This window comes from Amphiura filiformis, unplaced genomic scaffold (assembly GCF_039555335.1).
Source record: "Amphiura filiformis unplaced genomic scaffold, Afil_fr2py scaffold_593, whole genome shotgun sequence".
Lineage (NCBI taxonomy): Eukaryota > Metazoa > Echinodermata > Ophiuroidea > Amphilepidida > Amphiuridae > Amphiura > Amphiura filiformis.
In genome coordinates this window covers 95,975-119,043 of record NW_027306057.1, presented here as the reverse complement: position 1 = coordinate 119,043, position 23,069 = coordinate 95,975, and the positions used below count along the sequence as shown (strand labels likewise).

General features: G+C 37.9%; 1 protein-coding gene across 1 annotated transcript in view; it reads right to left on the bottom strand.

Moving 5' to 3' along the window:
• Window positions 1–201: 201 nt before the first annotated feature.
• The window catches only part of LOC140145671 (calcium-activated chloride channel regulator 1-like), a 43,876-nt gene continuing 21,008 nt past the window's right edge, over window positions 202–23,069 (bottom strand). Inside the window, exons 6-15 of the mRNA XM_072167358.1 lie at window positions 20,205–20,317; window positions 16,960–17,187; window positions 15,278–15,467; window positions 9,738–9,847; window positions 8,707–8,830; window positions 6,369–6,484; window positions 3,677–3,959; window positions 2,504–2,689; window positions 1,461–1,709; window positions 202–650 (exon numbers count right to left, since the gene is read on the bottom strand). Of these exons, the coding sequence (XP_072023459.1) occupies window positions 202–650; window positions 1,461–1,709; window positions 2,504–2,689; window positions 3,677–3,959; window positions 6,369–6,484; window positions 8,707–8,830; window positions 9,738–9,847; window positions 15,278–15,467; window positions 16,960–17,187; window positions 20,205–20,317 (2,048 nt within the window). The remainder of the gene's footprint in view (window positions 651–1,460; window positions 1,710–2,503; window positions 2,690–3,676; window positions 3,960–6,368; window positions 6,485–8,706; window positions 8,831–9,737; window positions 9,848–15,277; window positions 15,468–16,959; window positions 17,188–20,204; window positions 20,318–23,069) is intronic.

The window sequence follows — 23,069 nt, the reverse complement described above, 5'->3', positions numbered from 1 at the left end:
ACGTGCGTAAATATGCCAAGACTATAGATTGGTCTTACAATAATACTTGTTTGTTTGGATCTGTAATTTATTTGCACAAATGCCATAATGACGCCTAGATTAATTTAGCTTTCATCAGAAGCACTCTATATGCTTGTAGACGACGTTTTACGAAGGTATATTAGAGACAATTGTCTGTTTTACTACATTTGATCTAGGTTTTCAGACACTTTTTGGTGTTTTCTTATTTTTCTTATCTTTCGATTTTTTATCTTTCTTTGTTGTTGTGCAGCAACAAGCCACAATAATAACGATTACTATAATAATAGCAACAACTGCACCAACAACAATACCGATAATAGCCCCAATTGATAGACCCGGTTCAGTTGGAGGACCACCTGTCGGCGGGATATACTCCCGAATCGTTGCAAGCACTACGTTGGATACGTCAGAAGACCAAGCAGCATCGTCCCATGATTGGATAGCGAAAGCGTAAGAAACCGTTTCCGCTGTCACATTGACCCGGATGACGAACTGTTCAGTGTTGCCAAATTCCTGTGGATTGTTGAGGTCACCCGTTACAATATCTTCTGGTGCCAGTCGGGTAGCTTCAGTGAAATTATCGGCAAGTTCGGCAATTGTGTCGGCAATCCTTATATCGTAAAATGATGCTATCAAGTTAAATTAATATAGAAGACACGTGTAAAGAAAAAAAACATTAATGTTTTGCCCATTACCTCTACAAACAACTGTAAATAGATTACGGTTTTGACAGCACACACGACACGCCCGTTTCACAAAGACTTAAGCTGAATTTATACTACATCGCTGAGCGATAGCGATTGGTTTTTGAGGGCTTTTTTCGTGTTTTCGCGCCACTTTATTGGTCAAATACTAATCGCTCGTCGCTCAAGTTTACAATCATTTTGCATCTTTTATGGAATAAATTATATTTGAGGGACGTTCGGCACAGTATTTTTCTCGGATCTGAGAGCACATCAGACACACCAAATTGCATTCTAAAATGTCTTGATGATATCAAATAATTCATAAAATTTGCGTTATAATACAAATTTTATGGCAAATTATTAAATATTAATATTTTTGATATTCATCCCCCCAATGATTGTAAAATGCCATATACTAAGTTACGATATTTTATAACACAAATTGGCATAAAGGTAGCGGGTGACTAGATTGGATTGACTACCTTATAGATTTTAGCATCTGCATAAAATTAATTTGTCTCATAGCCCCAGTAAACCTTTCTTCCCTCCAATAACACCACAACAGTATGTACTGGCCATAGTTATTTTGCTTATTTATATTCAAATATCCAAACAATTAAAGCAATAATAATAACTTCTAGTAATCATATTGTTTTGGTGGTAGGCCTAACATATACTGTACGATAAAAAACACAACTGAATAATATCAAACAGTCGCCACCTTCAATATTTACAAATAACACAAATTCATACCTCCACCGAAGTCAAGGTCATCACCAGGAGCAGACCATGATAAAGACACCGTTTTCGAATCAAAAGATGTTGCTGTCACTCTTAGATTTATGATCCGTCCGGGTGGTATGTAATCTGTGTCAGGAACGTAACCTGGAGGGACTTCGGGAACATTGCTAGATCCACCCGATACATCACGGGTAAACAAGGGCACTGGATCACCGGTGGGTTCCTGGGGTGGGTTCCAGGGTGGTACGATGGTGTCATTGCCTGTTGGAGTTTAAACGTTTAACAGAAACGTGTGAGAACTTTCACATTATGGAAAGGTTTAAAATCATCTATGCACAGTTTCCACCTCGATACACCTGAGCACACATTTTCGTCCAAGAGCTTCCAAGCACGCAGTGAATTGTCTTTACACAGTCTTTGATTACACCACGGTGTTGCGTGCATAGCATATTAAGAGCTGTGTGAGCTACTAGCTGGAAAATAGGCCTCTGTCAAAACCTTGTTCCAATCAGAAAATGTTATATTATATTGAACGAAGCTAACACATCCCCTAAAAACACCTTTTCTCATTAGGTCAATAGATAACGCAATTCAATGTTTATACAAGGTGAATGTGATAAATCTGTTGGTAACCACCTATCCCAGCACAATTTTGACGAAAATGTAGGTTTTAAAAATCAAAAGCTCAAGTGTTCCTTACAATATTTTTCAAATTTATGTCATTGAATGAAATAGCACACTTATATTGTCCACATACTAGCCTTATTAGAATGAGCAATGGCCAATTAATTGTCTTTAAATTGCAAATCTTGTGCAAAAAGTTACTATTTTCGCCTGTTTTGTCATACGGTTGTAACAGGGCAAAGAACAATGGAAATTGCCTTGATTCGCGCGCATACTGCCGGACTATGATGTCACATGTCAAGCGGTCGTCACGACGAAAGCCTCAGTGTTTCCGATTATAGGCATGGTAGGCGTGGCTTAATTGTAGTTGAAATCAAGAACGAGAGCATTAAATAAACGAACTCGATCAGGCGGTGTGGGAAATCACCTACCAATTTTGGGTGGCTTATCACCGTCCTCTGGTGGTAAGTTTGGTATGGCCCTCGACACGGGACGATCACCCAGTTTAAGGGCGGTTCCGTTGTTAACTACCGTGATCTTGAAACCATAAAATCCTTCAGTGGTAAATTGCGTAAAATACCTGGAGTAGATGCCGTCGTGTTTTGTTATGTCGGCTCCTGTGTTAAAAAAAAAATACAGAATAGCTATTAATAATTAGCCTGTATTTTTGTCATTATTGTCTGAAAAAAAACCGCGACATGTTAAAATCAAGTCAAGTCAAGTCAAGTTAAACTTTATTAATCCATTTCTGGAAATTACATGCACAAGAGATCATAAATAGACTACATTAGAGAACAACCATAATACAAAAAACAGGTATTATAAGCAACATGAAAGGCACTCCCTAGAAATGGTATGAAAACATAAATTAACGACGGTACTTCCCGCGGTACTTCGAATTATGATAAAACAAAAATAGCTTGAGAGACATGAGTTCAGGTACTGTCTGTATTTGCACGCGGCAGTTATATACGACCAGTTTTCGAGTTATGATGATATGACAAGCGATGGTGGAGTGGATGTTGGGGATCCTCCATCACATCGGTGAGCTTCTTCAACAAAAGATCAGTGTACACTGTCTCGAAATCCTGTCGTGGTGAGCCTATGATTCTACATGCTTCTTTGATTACCCTTTCCACCCTATGCCTGTCCCCAATGGTTTAATGTTCCCTCCCCAACAAATGTAAACAATATCGCCAAACACTTGCTACAACTGAATCATAAAACAAAAGGAGGATACGAGAATCGACATGAAAAAAATTCAGTTTCCTGAAACAATACATGCGAGAGCTGAGTTTTTTAACCATATGATCAACATGTATATGCCAGTTCAGTTTGTCATCTATCATGATGCCAAGGTACTTGTATGATGACACACGCTCTACGTTACCTCCCTTTAAGACAACGGGACCTCGAGAACGACTTTTATCTTAAATGTTATTGAGTCTGTAGGTCTATATGAATATTTGCATAAAGAAACGACCCAAGTCCATGAAACACGTTTTTGAGAAAATAAAAAACTTCATTTTCCCCCTGAAATCGGGAATAGACCCTAACAGACCACTAGTACTCATTTGGATAGTATCAAAACAGTTGGGACGTACCTGCACCGTTGTCTAGTAGTTGAATCAGTACAGGAGAGTAGCCTCCAGGACGGTCTATGGTAGCCCAAACATCTGCATAAATAATAGGACTGAATCCCTGTCTTACTTCTGCGTAAGCTATGACCGGTTCTCCGTTTTTAAAGTCGGTAATGGAACCACTTAGTTCCGATACTACCAGGATAGGTTCCACATTGGGATCTGTGGCGTAGGATGTGACCGTGTAGAAAACTTCTTCTTTCGCGTTGGGTACTGGGTTCTTAACTCCGAATGTCCATGAACCAGGCTAATAAAAGAAAAAGGTCTAAAAGTTAACAGATATAATGAGATAATGGGCCAATATGTCTTATATGCCATAATTTGTAGTCCATGACGCCTATATTTAACAAGTGTATTTAGCCTAGCTAACGGACTTGCTCCGGTACCCAAAACATACAAAGTGTTCTTCAAAGGTAGGCGTCATTAGCTACAATATGGTATACAGGACGTCCCAAAAACGAAATAAAGCCCATCAAATGTAATGATATCTCAAAATGTGTTTTAGTAATAAACAAATAAATCCCCCTCTCAACATTTCGTCATGACATTATAAGGTTACATTTTGACCAATTAAGGGGGAATAATACCCTGATTTTCATCAGTACCCCTCTTTTTTTTTTCTTGCAAATTTATCAAGTACATAAATATGTTCATCATCTCATGTCCTGAACTTATAAAATATATCTACATACAAAGTGCTTTTAAACCATTTTAGTAAGTCATTTTAGCCCTATATATTTTTTGTTTACTGTATCCTAATAACTCAGATGCGTGTTTCATAACAAACCATAATTTATTCTATTCAACATGTTCAAGTAGGGTACATGAATAGAATACATTAAATCCTTTGTTATACTCTCTATAGAAAATCTAGTGGTGCATGCAAAATATATAACACTGAATAAATTAAATAAACACTTACACAATGGATGCATAGTCATTAGTCAATTTAATACTATCATGTGTTGTTAGGAGAAGAAAAGGCTATTAGGTCACCGTATGTCAGGTTATAGGTCAATTGGTTCAGGTCAAATTTAAGCATCAATTTTGAATACACATGTGAGAGTCTGTGATATCATAATGAGGCATAATTTTGATATTCTGTCTTTAACTGGATATATAGCGAGAAGTGCAAGGTGGATATACTAATATACCTTGGGATGTAAATGGTGAGTACAATTTAGAATGCCTAGTTGAGATGGATTTCACAAATAAATATAAAATAGTTACCAAAATCACAAAAGTTAAGCTTACGGAAAACTACCCAATATGGTGGTATAGGTGACAAGAAATACAACCTTTTTCAACATTGCTGTAGTATGGTTGTGGTAACCTGTTACCCGTGGCTTAATTAAGTTTCAGTGAAATAATGTCGCAAGTTAAAAATACAAAATATAGCTCAACATTGAAAATAGAAGCATTTTAACCAGTTCCTTTTTTGATAGTTGTGGAGCACCAAGTTCATGAAGTCATAAAAGAAATCAGTAACCACTTATTCCCATTTTACATATCAACTTTATTTCCCTAATGTGTTAGCAACACATATCCAAAATTTTAACGAAATCCGTTGATAGTAAGCTTTCCAAAATGAAGTGAATTTAAATCATCTGTGATGTACCACCTTTTGGCTTCTACTTTTAAAAGCATGTAAGCTACGTTGATACCGATGCCACCAATAAAACGAGAAGATTTGCCCTTCATTTTGCATACCACTTTGTCCAATTTTTTTTGTAATTTCTTCACAAAATGCAAAAAATGCACAAAAAAATCAATGGGTGTAGTACCCCTTAAACTAACGTAGAATTTTCTAATGTTTGGGGATTAGTCAGTGCCAGAAAATAAATTTCCATGTTTGCTATTGTTGGCAATATTAAAGTGTTTATAGAAAGAAAGTCCTTGTTTTTACCAAAAATAACATTATATTTGACTACACATTATCAATAAACCTTTGCAGCCCAAAAGTTTGTGGTCTGCTACTATTACAAAAAGCAGCATTACTCTTCGTACTCCAATGCCCGAGAAAATCTAAAATATACCTCATTTCTTAAAAAACGACTAATTTTCAGCCAGTGACTGTACACCATTGATTTTAGGCTCATGCTGTTACGTAATCAGGTGTGTCATATAATTTTACATAAATTGTGTTGTTTGAAAGGATAAGGTACAGTGTTTATGTGATAATAGAGAAATGCCATATAATCCATATCTGCTACGATCAAGCAAAATCAGTCGGAACTCGGAAATATTGAGATATTTTGAGATATAGCTACTCAAAGGAAATATTTTCTTCTGTTTCCTGTTGTTTTGGAAACTCCGAATTGCTCATTATGTTACATTATGTTTGGAACTAGTTGTTCAATTTCAATGCGGTTTTCTGCAAAATGCAGCTTTGTAAATATTTTTACTATCCTCTAAGAAACTGAAAACTTAATATTTCCGAGTTCCGACAGATTTTCCTTGATGGCATCACATACGGGGTTACAACTTGCAAGTCAACTCAATAGTTACTGACCGCCCCTCGTAAGCGACCTTGATCATGGCGTATAGGAATCTCTAGTGTTGCAATCAGTCGACCCCTTAAATACCATTTTATGTTAATGTTAAAGAACAATAATAATTAATGATACATTTTCTGACAGATTTTGTATATACATACCTCGGCTGTACCAACTATCTTGTATGTGATGATCTTGAATTTAGAATCGTAAGTGTATCCTTCGTAACTTGAGTCTAGTTGAGTGTTGTCGGGAGTTATCACCCAGGTTTCAATACCTATGTAACACGATATTATGATCTATCAAAATACAGTTATTATCAACTTCTAATATCTAACAATAATTAATATTGGTAGACCCGAAACTAACGAACGGTACTTAACATTAAATTTCAATGAAAAGATGATATTATATTCTGCAGAGCAAACCCAATATGGAAATGGAATAGACGGCAATACCTTTTTATATTACAGACTTGACATTTAATATGGAATATTTTTCGCAAAATTCCAAGACTGGTCTGGACGGAGTCTGCATAGACCGCACGGGCTAAATATTACTTAGGGTGTGTCGGGAGATGGTGTAAAATAATTGTTTGATAGAAAATGTGCTTTCCATATGGTTACATTATGGTGCTCATAATGTAGCGAATTAGCCTAAAATGGCGGATTTAGAGATGCTGAATTTGAGCTTTGTGGGGGACACAATTTCGGACTTTATGCAACATGGTTCTGTTATTATCAAATTTATAGGGGTTTAAGGTGATATTTCTTAAACTTCGTCAGCAACTGGCATTAATGACAGCAAAAATACACTTACAATGTACCAAGGTTTTGAACAGGGGAGGAACTTAAAATATGGCTCTTAAAAGCTGTACGTACTCAGAAAGTTTGAATGGCCCCCTGGGGTCAAATGTTAATAACTTACGGTACAAAACAACTGTGCGGATTCCTGGTTGTCTAATGAACTCACACTCTTTCTTTGTGTACAGTAAGTTTATAACATTTGGCCCCAGGGGACCATTCAAATTTTCTGAGTGCGTACCACTTTTAAGAGCCATATTTTTCTAAGCTCCTCCCATTTTCAAAACTGGTAGATGACGGGTGCATTTCAGTTCTGACAAACACTTATTGGTATTTCAGTTCAGTAAGATCGCATCAAACCTCAATAAATTTTATAATATCAAAATTTTATAATAATTCCAGACCAGTCTTGGAATTTTGCGAAAAAAATTATTCCATATTAAATGTCAAGTCTGCACTTAAGACACCTTTTATATAGAGACTCTCGAACAAGAAATCACAACGAGTGGTAATCAGGAATGCCATGAAACATGTGGGTATTAAGTAATCTGCCTTTCGGGTCTTCTACTCTTCTACTCTTCTTACATTTGGGTTTTACATTTACGTTTGGGTATGGAAAGCCGTAGCGGACAAAACCGCCGAGTTTAACCCGTACGTCAACGTTTCCCCTCTATCTGTCGAAATTAATGGCTCCCTGTAGGGCGAGTTACATTAAGGCCTATATCGAGTTTGTTTATGTATATCCTCTCTACGCCGATTTAACCTCCTTTAAAATGTGCCAAAATGAGAACAATTCAGGCCTAAAGCCGGTCCAAAGAAAGTTGTGGTCACTTTTGTCCCAGTATGGTATTTCGAGCTGGGGGGGGGGGAACTTCTTACCCTGCCTCCTTGGTGAGTACAAAAGAGGTAAACTCGACACACATAGGGAAGTCTGTGTGGGGTATCGTGAAAACTTTTCATATGGAAAGGTTTCTAAAAACGATTCTCTTATAAACCATCATGCGCACAGTTTCCACCTCGATACACCTGCGCACACATTTTCGTCCAAGAGCTCTCAAGCAAGAAGTGAATTATCTCCGCACAGTCTTTGATAACACTACATGGTTGAGTGCATAGCAATGTAAGAGCTGTGGAATTTCTAACTAGAAATGTGCCTCTTTGATTGATTTTTGTCGAAACCTCAAGTGATCCCTTCATCCAATCAGATTTTTAAAATATCAAACGAAAGCTAACACTGAATTCCCTCTAAAAACACTTTTCGTCACTAGGTCAACAGATAACGCAATTCAATGTTTTAGCCAGGCGAATGTGGAAAATCTGTTGAAAACTACCTGTCCAAACACATTTTTTGACCAAAATGTAGGTTTTAAAAGTCAAAACCTCAAGTGTTCCTTACAATATGTTTCAAAATTTATGTCATTAAATAAAAAAGCACACTTATACTGTCCACATACTAGCGTCACTAGAATGAGCAATGGCCAATTCTCTTTAAATTGCAAATCTTGTGCAAAAAGTTACTATTTTCGCCTGTTTTGTCATACGGTTGAAAATTCAATGAACTATGACGTTGCTAAAGAGCGCTTACAAATTGATATGTTTCTGCTACGGCTTAGTCGACAAACCAAGGTCCTAATCAGCTTAATTAATCATAAAAGAAATTGACAGCAATGTATGGACCTCATAGTCAGAAACTAACCTGGATTATAATTTGACTTGGTCCATCGGAAGGTAAACTCTGTATTTTTGCCGACAGTATCATCGAGATACAAGCTGGCAGAACGAGTCTGCAGCGCATCCAACAACCAAGAATTTCCGAGCAGCTGTAGAAATAGTGAAAAAATTATCCCGACAATATAAATTAGTTTTATTTGTAGTTTAAAAGTCCTTAGAATATGATTTATTAGTAATTCAATATGTATACACACGCATCATGTTATATTAATCAAGTCAACTTGGTATTTTGGAACAAATTACAACATAACCCATTTTGGTGTTATTACACTTCAAAAAATTACAGATTATGAAAATTGTTTTCCAGCCACATGGATCAAAAAAGGTATTTGTTATGTCTAAAGGCCACAATATAACCCGTCGATTTCGCGGTTTTTTTTTTTTTTTTTCGCTATTGGTCCTGACCGACTTTAGATTTCTCCGTAGTCCACTTGCCCATTGTGCATTATTGCATTAAAGCCGGGATTTGTATTAATTTGTGCACAATTGATAGATTTTTACATCTGATCTTTTCAGTCACCGTACTCCCTCTGTTTATTAACTTCCCAAGTGGACTACTTACTTTGAATTGCGGTTATTTGTTTTTTACCCGGGCTTTCGCTATCAACAAACTGGTTGATTCTAAGATCAGAATTATTTAGTATGAAGTGAGCCATGCCATTAAGATAGGTTGCATTCAATATTAAATATAAGCCTATGTATACTTTATTTAAATGTTGGCTGAATATTTTTGATGAAAGTCAATCTTTGACAAGATGTAACTTTGCTACGGAAAGTCCTATGTCAAAACGGTTATCAGTTTTGGCTTTCTTTACTCAAAGGCATTAATTTGATGTATAAAATGATGCGGTTTGATGGCAAATTTGAATTCACCTTTCATACCTAATTTATAAATTCGATGTTAGTGCATGGTCGTATGACCGACGCTTTTTATTGATAATGCAGCCCTCTACCTTTCTATAGTACAGACAAATAAACAAACAAACAGAAACAAACCTGAACACGTCTGTCATGGTCATCAATTTCTCCTCTTTCCATTGTAGCAGAAAATGCATCGATGAGGGTGTTGTCACCAGGTTCGTTGGAATAATAATAAGGAGTGCCACCTGTAAAAGGACAGAAATTCTACTGTAATTACCCGATGGTAAACTGCACAAGAAATGTATGTTCCCACGCGAACTGGAATTTCAATCCGTACAGGCTAATTATGCGGTATTTCTCAAAGATGCCGCGCGCGCCCGTTTTGCGGTAGGCATTTGATGGTAAAATATATTGTTTACACGGCTTGAACTTGAATTCCGGCGACAAAATGGTCATCTCAATTAACAGCAACATATCCAGTTCGAAACAAGATCACGATCTTGGTCCAAGACCATGAATAGAGAGGAAGGCACTTATTTCCTAAGTCACGTATTTGACCCACTTTTGAAGACTGGAAGTAAGACTACTCAAAACCGGAAGTCAGTTTCCCGGGAAAGTGGATCAGATGCTCACATCTGATGAAGTCCTCCGACGAGATGGACGACATATTAGTAAGTAAAAACTTACTGGTTTTGCCAAACAAAAATTACTACTTGATTTGGTTTACAAACCTGATGAATCTATTCACTGAAGTCAGGAATTTATACGGACAATCCACGGTCAAGAAGATACGCGATTTGGAAGTGTAAACAAGAAGATCTCTAGACATAACAATCATCTGACTTTTACGCACCGTTGTAAGGATTTAAATCTGACGCCGGTAAGCTTGAAATTGAAATGCCCAATACGCACGAATAACGCGAACAAGATCATAGAAAAAGCGGGAAAAGAACTGGTTCGGGAGCGTATACGAGTGATCAGTAATAAAATTTCCAATTTAGAAAGTAAACACAACGAAATCAATGTTGACATAGAAACGATAGTTAACCCGGAAGTGAAAACCCAGGTCGATTTCCATGTAAACAGCTCACGTGTCGCGGAGAGTGAAAAAATGCAAAACCCGACAAATTCGGAAGCTCGAGCGTTTGAAAAAGAAATGTGAGGCTAAATTATCGCCCCTCAAATGCCAGGACAATGTAGTTCTTTCAGGAAATCAACTCAAGAAATGGGTGACTAACTTATCTAAGCACAAACTGTCGGAACCGGAGGAGAAAATACTGCAGAAAGGGCTTAATTTCGCGGTAAGTTGCGATCATATTCCCAATGAAGAATTCATTGTTGCCACTGAAAAAGCATGCAGTTTTATCCCTGCCGATAAAAGACCGGCGCTTAGAGCTGAAGTAGTAGGTGTACTTAAAAATGCGAAGCCCCCTCAGTCTAACATCACGAAAGAGGAGAGGTTAGCCATCAATTCCCTCAAGAAAAATGATTCGATCTTGATTATGGGCGCAGACAAGGGTAGGTCAACTGTAGTCCTGGACAAAGTAGATTACGAAGAAAAAGTCCATGAAATGTTGAAAGATGAAAGAACTTATGAAAAACTGAAAGCTGATCCTACCCCAAAGTACAAGCGAAAGTTAACAGCCATTCTCGCTAGATTTAAGAAAGAGAACAAAATGGATGAGAAACAATATGTGACCGTTCACGGTGAATGAGCCGTAAATTCCTCCCCGGTCAATTTTGTTTTATTTCGTGTTTAAAAATAAACATCATAAACTTAAAAATGGTATATCATTTGACTTCAAACGATATCCAGAAGCGGGGTTATGGTTTGTTAAACTTTGCTCCTTCAACAAAATTATAGCTTTTACGTTTTCACATGTGTCTCTTTTGGCAATAAATATTAAACAGTCATAATTGGCGGTCATTTCAAATCATCCCCAAGTCAACGAGGTTTAAGAAAGTTCTCTCATTGTTAATTGTTGGTTATGCATACCTGTACAACACACCACTCTTCGTCATAGATAAATTCGCCCAGTCATATTTCCCAAATATGAAATTTAAAAAAGAAGTGAATTTCAGTTCAGCAGAGGTGGGCCTCGAACCCACGCCGCAGCTGCATACAGAATCTCCAAGTCCAGCGCGCTAATCCATTAGACCACATGAGTTGTTGGTAGCCATATTGAATTTTAAACATATATATAGGTTATAGGCAGGGTTGCCAAAAGATTTCAGACCATTAGTTTCTATGGGGCAGGAAACTATCGGAAGTCGCGGGAGCCAATGTTGAAAAGTCGCTCAAATGTTTGGTTTCTATGGGACAGGAAATTGTCAAAAGTCGCGGGGAAGGGGGGAAAATCTTCAAAATTCGCCCAATTGGGCTACCAAATCGCAGGTTTGGCAATAGGCAACTCCAACATTTCTCGGGTATAGCATAGAAATACAACAATACGTGTATTGTGCTGCACACAATACATAATATCGATTTTGGCTGCATCGTGCATGGTATATCTGTCCGTGCAATGTATAGGAATTCTGCAATTTTCTTGTAGGCCTATAGTCCCCGGAGTATAATAGACGTTGGGATTTCCCCCAGTTTATTCAAGATTTCCACATAGAACCCCCAAGATGTTTTTAGAAAATGGAAGATTAGATTATCATAAAAACGATACAGTAATCTTTATCGGGTTCTATGTAAAAATTACATAGATTTTTCATCATTTTTTAAGCGTCTATTTTCAGTAAATTCAAAAAATATTTTGACGTATATAAAATTGAAATAAAATTCTCCCCCTCCTAAACAACACCAAATGTACCACAATTGGGTATCACGAATCGTTCTACATGTTGTGCAGTTAATATTCATATATTCCTTTATACGTAGAATGCTTCACTTTTTACATAAAAAATATTTAAGCGAAACCCCGCCCACCCTGCTATTTTATAAAGATAATCAGACTTCCCTAGAACACGCAATAATTAGCATTGAAACCAAGTTGTTTCTAACGCATTTTAAAAACGCTTTGGCCAACGGCGAAGGCCGCTGTGCCTGTACAAAATACAATGCCTGGTAACCCACCACTTGAACAGGATTTAGCAAAAGCAAACAAAGACCAGAGCTATTAAAAGTTCTATAGCCATCTAAGGTAGAAGCTTATTATCCACTTCAACAATAGGATTATTGATTAGTTTTGACTATCAAAATAAGACAGATGTCGGGCCAGCTTAAGTTACCGATGAATACAACCTTCGTACACATTTTACACCGTGACTCAGAATACAGTTTAGGGAATTTACGGCTCATTTGTGCTGCCGGGTCACATATAAGCTTTTGTACCCTACCACGGCAAACACACCACGTCTCTATTGTACCACAAAAATCCACAAACAAGATAACCCAATACGACCAATCGTCGATTACACAGATTCCCTCGGCAATGAGACATCCAAAGCCCTTGCCGATTTGCTCAATCCTTTGATCGGTAACACAGAACACCACGTTAAAAATTCGAAAGAATTAGCGGAGGATCTTAGTGGAGTGTGTATTGAGGACAATGAAATCTTTAACTCGCACGACGTGGTATCCTTGTTCACAAACACGCCAATAAAGGAGGCCCTAGATGTGATTAAAAATAGACTGGCAGAGGACAAAGATCTTAAGTTGCGTACCAAACTTGAAGTTGATGATATCATCGAACTCCTCGAATTTATACTAACCACCACGTATTTTGAATTTAGAGGTGCCATATTTAGGCAACGGTTTGGCGCAGCGATGGGCAGCCCAGTCAGTCCCATCATAGCAAATTTCTTTATGGAATTTCTGGAACAGCAAGCGATCGCGACTGCCCCGATTGATTGTAAGCCACGGTATTGGCGTCGCTATGTGGATGATGTACTAGAAATAATCAAAGCAGGCCAAGTTCAAAACTTAACTGATCACCTCAACACAGTCGACAAAACAGACAGTATAAAATTCACCTATGAAGAAGAGAAAGAAGGAAAAATTCCATTTCTCGACACGCTAATTGTCCGGAAACCTGATGGTTCAGTAAAGCTCCTGGTATACAGGAAACCAACCCACACTGACCAATATCTCAGTTTTAAGTCAGAACACCCTCTCCATCAGAAAATGGGTGTAGTCCGAACCTTGTTTGATCTCATGTATAGCGTGGTCACGGACGAAGCGGATAGAGCAAATGAAGAGAAACATGTGCGAGGAGCCCTAAAAAACTGTGGCTATCCAAAATGGGCAGTAGACCAAGTGAAATCAAAAATGCAACTCAAAACAAAACCAGCTGTGAAACCTACCGCAAAGAAAGACCAAAAGAATGAGGACAAAAGCAAGGGTATGGTAGTGCTCCCTTATGTCAATGGAATTTCCGAGCGTGTTCAAAGAATTTTCAAAAAGCATAAAGTCGACACCGCTATGAAACCTCATCAAACCCTCAAAAAAGTCCTGTCCACCCCAAAGACAACATAGACAAGCTAAAAACAGGCAATTGTATTTATGAGATTGGCTGCCAAAATTGCGATCTCACTTATGATGGCGAAACCTCGCGTCTATTTGGGATAAGACTTGCGGAGCACAAAGCGGAAGTAAAGAAAGCCAACGAGAAAAAGTTTACTCGGTCAGAACGTAGGGCATCCGAGCAAGAACAAACAAAGTTAGCCATATCGGATCATGTCGCAAGGGCAAATCATGTAGTCAATTGGGATGACTCCAAGAAACTGGGCAAGGAGCATGTCAGAAAGTCAAGAGAAGTACAAGAAGCGATGGAGATCAGAAAGAGGGGGACCAAGACCATGAATATAGAGGAAGGCACTTATTTCCTAAGTCACGTATTTGACCCACTTTTGAAGACTGGAAGTAAGACTACTCAAAACCGGAAGCCAGTTTCCCGGGAAAGTGGATTAGATGCTCACATCTGATGAAGTCCTCCGACGAGATGGACGAAATATTAGTAAGTAAAAACTTACTGGTTTTGCCAAACAAAAATTACTACTTGATTGTCAAAGAGAGTTAAGGATTTCTGGTTCTGAACCCTCGATTGTATGAATGCATCGCTTATAATAATGGTTTAAACGATACAATTTGAAAAAACGGCTCAAACCAGGGATAGCTGGTTAAACTACCGTTGCATACGGGTGTTCAATTGATTCACACTGGTTTTTTGGTTTTTGTATAAACTCTGCATAGTTTACGTACAAAAATCATTCAAATCATTCGATACTTGAAAGTGATTTTGGTGTTCTTTTGAATAACAATGACTCGAGCGTCGTAAATAAACTTGACATTAGGTAGGTCAAAAGTGCAACCTGAAGTACACCAACTACAGCCCTGTGTGGTTACATGAACATTGGCAGTTTTCATAAAATTGCAATATCTTTTGATTGAAATTTTTGATTTTTTGTGGATGGTATAAAAAAAATACTCTATCATAAGAACACGTTAATTTTCATTCAAGTAGGATGTAGATCATTTTTCAACTCACCATTGACTATTCAAGTTTAAATCCATACACCCACAAAAGACGTGACCTTATTCTGCCACACATGAAGTGTCAATTTCGAATGAGGTTACCTGAATGGGCTATGAGTACCCCATTTGAAATCAACCCCCCCCCCCCCTGTGGGGAGATTAAGGTAATGTCTTCCAACTGGAATATCAAACATACCTGTAAGTATAGCCAACTCATACATTTTTGCTTCTGCAGCTTGTGTGAAGGCAATAGTGTCTACAATAACACCTGCATCAACGATCTCATCTTTGACGTCATCTATGTAAGGAGCTTCATTTTCTTCTCCGTCACTCAACAGTAAAATAAGCCCGCCCTCTGTATTTAGTTCTCCGTCATGTTCTAAAACCTAAAATTAAAAGTGAATATAAAACGTTAGTCCAAAAGCATAAGTGTTAGCTTGTCAAAGGAGCTGGTGTGTGTGTGAAAAGCAATTGAGTGAGGAATCGGTAAATAAGTTAATCTGCTTGAACTTGAATATATGAAGAGCTTATTTCCAAACCGTGTTAAGTCCACAAGATTCACTTTGAAGAAAATCAGGAATTTTCTTTATGGCAATGAAAAAAAGTTCGATTTCTATAAAAATACAGTGAAGTGAAGGTGACATATATAGGACCATAAAAACATGTTAAGTTAAAATCTAGAGACTTTTGATTTTTTTTTAATGAATTAATTTGTTTTAAAATAGCATGGACTTAACACATTTTGACACAAAACGCAATTTCTGACATGGAAGTTCGATTTCTATAAAAATACAGTGAAGTGAAGGTGACATATATAGGACCATAAAAACATGTTAAGTTAAAATCTAGAGACTTTTGATTTTTTTAAATGAATTAATTTGTTTTAAAATAGCATGGACTTAACACATTTTGACACAATACATAGTATCTGTAACACAGAACTAACCATATTTTTCTCAAACTAGTCCTAAAAGATAACAAATTTATTAAAAACATACAAAATGTGATTCTCTCTACTATAAAACACAATTTTGCCACAAAACACCTTGCATCTCGAACCCCTCCTCCTGCCCATTTTATTACCAAAATTCGACGTTTAAAATAGTTCGAAATTCAAAACTTAGTTGTATTGCAATTCTCAGAATTGAGTAAACATCATTTCACTGACAATAAGTGATGACCTGAAATATCCACTTGTTTTATCACAATTTCCCCCTCCCCCATGTTGCCACCCTAATCTCATATTGACAGTCGTAAGTTTTAAGTCTTTAAGTCTCAAGTTTTTTTATACCTTTAATTTTAAAATTATACCTTGAATTTAGTAGCATATTTTGATAATCAACAAAATAATAATATCAAAAACTAACTCTACCACCATCCTCTAACATTAATTCTACCATCACAACCTCTCCCTCTCTCCCTTCCCACCCTGTTCATGTCTTTCTGGAGGTATCTATCAAATATTTAAGAAATGCCATACAAACTAGGCCTACTAATTAAAAAAAAACACCAAAAACCCAACTTTTCATGCAGGCCAAATTCAGGTATATTAGTCTCAGGACCAAACAAGAACGAAGATGCAAAGCAAGATGGTGAAAGATTTTTTTTGGAAAGCCAAAAGGGAAGCAATTTTGGCAGGTCGACAAAGGAGGGGGTCGGGGAACGCAATTTTGCAGGGGCACCTTTTCAATAAGACAAGTAGGGTCAGTTGCTCGGCTTTTTGTTCAAACGTTTCTCTTTGGAAGAGGCTAAATGACCTTGATAGACATATTTGTGAAAATGTTCTGATTTGTTTCCAAAAAATATCAGTCAAAATTAAAACATTCTCAGAACACAAAATCTGGGACGGTCAGGATTAGGGTTTTATCGTCGCCTTACCGTTATTGCCGTTCGGAGACCACATCCAATACACGTAGCGCCTTCAGCAGTTTTAGGTAAGGCATCTAACAGAGCATTCCTGTCAGCATTGCTATAGACAGTAACCAGTTTGCTCAATATTTTTGAATTCTTGGCAAACGAAACGATTCCAATCCTACTCCCTTCTATGACGATGGAAGAAATATAATTAGCGGCTGCACCGATCATTTTGACAAACTTCTGGTCATCCTGTTTAGAACAAAACGGGTTAAATAATTAATAGGATATTAATAGTTTGAAATCACACTCATAGAGAATGTCACCGTACCAGTATACCGTAACCAAAATATGCTTATGATTTCACACCACCAAATAGTATTATTTGATTGTGTGCCCTGAATGCATTTCTCAGAAAAACTCATAGATGGCCTAAAGTAAGCATTCAAATGAGCAGAAATTTGCATAACTTTGGCTAAATTTGGATTGGTCATGATTAGTAATATCAAATCCTGCAAGTATACCACAGATGGGAGAGATCGAGTATATTTTAATGATTTTAAGGAGCTTTTTCTGTACAAACACTGGCATGATTTTGCATGTAAATTAGGTATTTCTCAGACATCGTATACTTCGACGGTCAGTCGTAAAAATAATGACGAACAACCTATATTTTTCCAGTCAGAGGTATCAGGCCAGGGCTAATTTCAACCATCATAGCTGTCGCTAAGAACTGAGTCGCTCCTGCGAAGAAAAATATGACGTTTTGTTGAGGCAAATTTAGTACATATCTGTATGGGGATTTATTTGGTGGTGTGACATTGGGTTGTGTTGGGTACAAACATCATGTTGCACAACTTGGTAATTGTTCCCAACCTCATATTCCACAACTTGAGGTCAAATTGAGAGCTATGCATGATTAATAAGGGCCACTGAGAAATATAATTGAGAATGAAATCAATATTTCTCAGCACACGTGACATGTTTATGATGTTTACAAATATCATGAACATTGTAACCGTATAAACCAACCACCGAAATGAGTCGGAAACTGCGTTTTTGCACCTACATCTTTTTACATATATTTTTACATTTGTGTTAGAAAAACGAATACGTGAACATATTTGGATGTTTTCTGTTCTCTTAGTTGCAATTAGATCGAGAAAAACAAATGTATCTATTAATTGCTTTTCCATGTTTCTCTTTGTTTATTTCTCATACTTGTATTAGGAAAAGGGAAAAAAGAACATTGTCGGCCTTTTTCATTTTTCTTAATGTAATTTTTAATTAAGGGTGGTCTTAACCCTGGAATTATGGCATTACGTTTTGTTACCTGGAGAGATTTGATCATGTCTCACCTCCTTTTTCAACCAAATCGGCGGTAATAACTCTTGTAGTGAGGGATCAACATTTGACCGCAATTTGCCTCAGACAAATTCACTTCTTGGGAACTAAATACCACACAATGTCATTTTTTATGTAACTCATTGACCCATTATATGTGTTAAATACTGCCTCTAGCTATAATGACATCCTTGTGATCTGGTCAAGTCATTGACAGATACGAACCTCAGGGGGAGTCCAGTTTTTGATCAATTATCTCCAGGTAGTGAAACGTAATGGAAAATTTCGGGCCTCATAACTGCCAAATTGTTGGTCTAAAGAATATAAAAGTATACATTTTAGAAGGGCAAAGACTTGATAAATTCATCTGTGAGGTCAAATTTGGGCAATGAATGCTCATTTTTGGACAAAATCCGATATCTAAAGTTATTCAGGCAACCTTTGTGTACCTTTTAAAATGTTACAAAAATTAGTTGTGTTGTGATAAGTGGTTAAAGTAAGCTCTAATGTATAAGACGACGAAAAAACCTGTTCTATACGGTAGCAGCGTTGATAACTTGGGATTTTGTTATGGAAAATGCTAAATAACCCTAAAAAGTCACCGAATGTTTGCACAATCTGGAAAAAATCATTCTCACTGTCTGTAAACATGATCAGAGTTTTCTTTCGTCAGAAATTGTCTGTCAAAGTCAATCCAATAAAACTTGAATACAGGTTTTTGTCGTTCACATCTTTTAAATCCCCCAAGAAAAATTCATTTGAACCCATCTCGCTTTGTCAGTGTTACCGATACCTTACAGACAATGAAAGAAGCACAAAGGCATGGCGAATCATCAATTGACCTCGCCAAATGTCCTCTGTCAGTTACGTTTAGCCAACGGAGAGACACTTCATTGATAACCCATCCAATACTCGTTGCTCCGTCAACTCGTAAAGAAAATATACTTTCAAACAATAGCCAAAACCGGGATCCAAAGTTAAATATTCATATGAACACGATGAAGAGTCTTTGAAGCCGTGGTAAACGATCTCATGTTATAAACTGAACTACCATAACTTGGCGCTTTAACCATATTGTACTCTATTGTCAATGATTTCAATGATGAGGTAGGCTGGAAAATGCACTTCAAATCCAATAGAGGCCTTGCATTCTTTTATCGATTGGCTCCAAACAAAGGATTTGAACCGGTGTCCTTCACCGTAGTTATGGCGGAGTGCAGTCCATTCAATCAAATGTTGTCATCAACCTATTCGATCGTAGTGCAGGGTTATATGAGCGAGACGAACTGTCACGGTAGATTGCAATCATGCTTTTGTTGAATGCATTTGAGTAGTCCGCCATATTTACGGGATGATACGTCACATGCAAGGCCTCTATTAGGTAAAAAATTCAACATTTTTGGTATACATTCTGTCTCAAACTATCGCCAGGAATGTTTTTGAGTAAAAAACGTATCTTGTAAAATATATCTTCTTATTGCCCATTAATGCAAAAAAATTGTATTATCAAACGTGTTACATTTACTAACCGGTGTATTTCATGGACTACTCGCACGGAAGCAGTATGTACTTCCAAGCCTGGGTCACAGTGGTCGAAGGGTTTATATGAATAGATCTAGTCCTAGTGCCAGACGTTCGCTAACGCTGCGATCACATAGAAATATACGAAATACGCTCATTCGATCAGGCTGAGTTCACATAGGAGTATACTGTATTCGCTATACGAAATACGCTCATTCGATCAGGCTGAGTTCACATAGGAGTATACTATGTGAACTCAGCCTGATCGAATGAGCGTATTTCGTATAGCGAATACCGTGTACCGTATACTTCTATGTGATCGCAGCATAATAGGCACAAATAAATCTCCACCCAAACCCAGCGTATCAAGCAGAACATTATAATGTACATAACCATGTGCTTACATTCATACTTCCCGATACATCAAGCACCAAGACAACACGTATATCAGTATGCTGAACCAAGATAAAGTCTGGGCGAGTGTCGGCGTCTCCATCTGTGGGAGGGTTGTTTTCATCTGAAAATTAAAATATCAGAAGTTTTAGTATTATTCAATCAAACTTAGTATTATTTAGCGGCCAAAGATATATTGTAGTTGTGTGACAACTATGATCAGGAGTTTGGGATTTTTACAAAATTGTAAAATTATAGAATGTGGATGAATGTTTTCTGGATTGTATAGTATACGTGCAATGACCTGTTTTTCATTATAGTTAACGACCGAGCAATATTTTTACACTGCGGGTGATTTAGACGACTTTCCAGAAACAAGGGAGCGTACAAAATGTTTTCGCCCGAAAAAAATGGTAATTCCCGATTTCCCCATGCCTACCATGTGAAAAAGGTTTTAGAATGTTCGAATACAGAAGAAAAATGAACAGGGAACCCCTGGGATCTGCCCGGGTGAATCGAAAACCGGCCGCGGTGGTGATAGCGCATGCCTTTCCTTTCCTTTCCTTTCTAGTACTTCCTATAGCAGCTCATTTGAGCTAAACTGGAAGTCCTCTGGAACTTAGAGGAGGTGATTATACAGATATCAGAACCGGGGATGGTCCCCTTCTCTTTCGAATAGCTCTGACACTTAACGTGCACAGGATTTGACTCTTCCTGTACACGGGACCACCAGCTTTACGTGACTTTCCGAACCACGAGACACCGTTCATACACTACATATATCTGCATGTGCTACGTAGTGTATGGGGGCGAGAAGGAATTATACAATTATATTCTGTACTGCTTCGAAGCAGAGACTGCTTCACACTTTCAGAGAAAATATCTCTGATACACTAACCTCGCAGTAACTGAACATAATTGTAGGAACATTTTGGGATAGGTTAATGAATTCTCACCAAAGGCATGCCCAAGGCTCGAACCCACGCAGATCGTATTATCCCGGCCGACGGCTCAGCGCCTTAGACCGCGCGGCCATCTCGCCCTCTCAATGCCACGTTCAATAAAACAGCATCTCATCCAATGGCAGTTACTATTTAGCGAAATGGATGGAAACGGATGGAACTGATCCAAATATTATAAGAATGGATTCAATTTCAGTTAACATGCATGAAGATATAGAAAAAGAGGAGTAATAAATAGTAAAAGCTTACACAATTTCGCGCAACAACTAAGTACAGCATGTCACCATGACGTACTATTTAGGCATGGGCGATAATTGATGTGTCCTAATATTTTTCTCAACTACAATAATATTGCAGTCCTTTGGATTTTAGGGGTTTTAAGGCCTTTTTGGTCATAAAGGTCCAAATTTTGAAAGAAAATCCACCTGTTTAAAAATCCTCCCCCAGTCCACCTCTTTTTTTCCTTCCCCCTTTTGACCCCAAAAATCTAATTTAAGGGCGTAGCGAGCAAAAAATAGGGTTTTTTTAGGCCTCTTTGGTCATAAACGTCCAAATTTTGAAAGAAAAGTACAAAATCCACCCCCAGTCCACCTTTTCAAAATCACCCCCCCCCCTCCCAATACATCCCGGTTACGGGCTTCCCTGGAGGAAAAGTCAGTCTTGATGACTGATGGCCAATGCCCAAGTTGGCGGGGATTTCCCATGCCTTTTAAATAACACGCTCTAAAAGGCTTAGGAAAACAGTATGGGCCCCTACAAAATCATAATACCTAGCCCATGGCTCCACCCTTTTACATTTTACATCCTGCCACTAGCAAGGGAGGCCAGGATGGGAACAATTTTTTTGGTCCTTTCAAAACCACCATGGGGGGGGGGGGGGGCTCATAATTCACGACATGACATTGGTTGCATCCGGCGGGAATTTTTTTCGAGGTGAAACGGACATGATTAAATTATAATCGGGAGGGAGAGTTAAAATCAAACATTCTGAACATAAGGAAAATCAGTGGCATGTTCCCCCGAATGGTGTGTTGCTGATTTTTGAGACGAGGTGGAAGGGGGGGTAACAGAGAGGAAAGTTGGGAATGTCTCCTTGCCCAATCTCGTTATATTCCGGAATATGGTGTCTTTTGGCACAATTATAGGTGTTTCTAGGTTTTAAAGGCGTTATTTTTAAATGGCTGTTTGACGACAAATCCCAGGGTTTTTCTCGTTAACGGAAAGTAGTAGAAGTCTGTAATCCGGGAATGTTCTTTTGGTAACCATACTGCAGTGCGTAAGAGAGCCCTTTTTTTATCTATGCCCGTGGAACGGGGGCATAGATATTGTATTTGTTGTGTTTAGTCTTCGACTTCTTCTTCTTCTCCTTCTTCTCAAGAACAGTTCTTTGCTCTCCTCTAGCTCATACTTGGTACAATGATAGCCCATGACCCCTAGAAACATCCTAGGGTACCCTCGATCCCAGAGGTCAAAGGTCATGGGCTACAGGAGGCAATATGTGTAAAATTTCAAACAGCTCTAGCTCAAGAATTACAGCACCCAAAGGATTCATACTTGGTACAATGATGACCCATGACCCTCAGATACTCCCTGTGGTAGCCTCGACTCCAGAGGTCAAAGGTCAAGAGCTACAGGGAGCAATATGTGTAAAATTTAGCTAATTAGCATAAAAATACTCAAATCTTGTCCAAAGTTTATCGTGATTGGTACCAAAATGTGGCAAATTTCATGAGCAACAACCCATAGCCGATTTATTTTTTCATTGGACGCTTCTGTTTTGAGTTATATGCAAATTAGCTAATTAGCATAAAAATTCTCAAATATTGTCCGAAGTGTATCGTCATTGGTACCAAAATGTGCAAATTTTATGAGCAACAACCCATAGGCGATTTATTTTTTCATTGGACGCTTGCT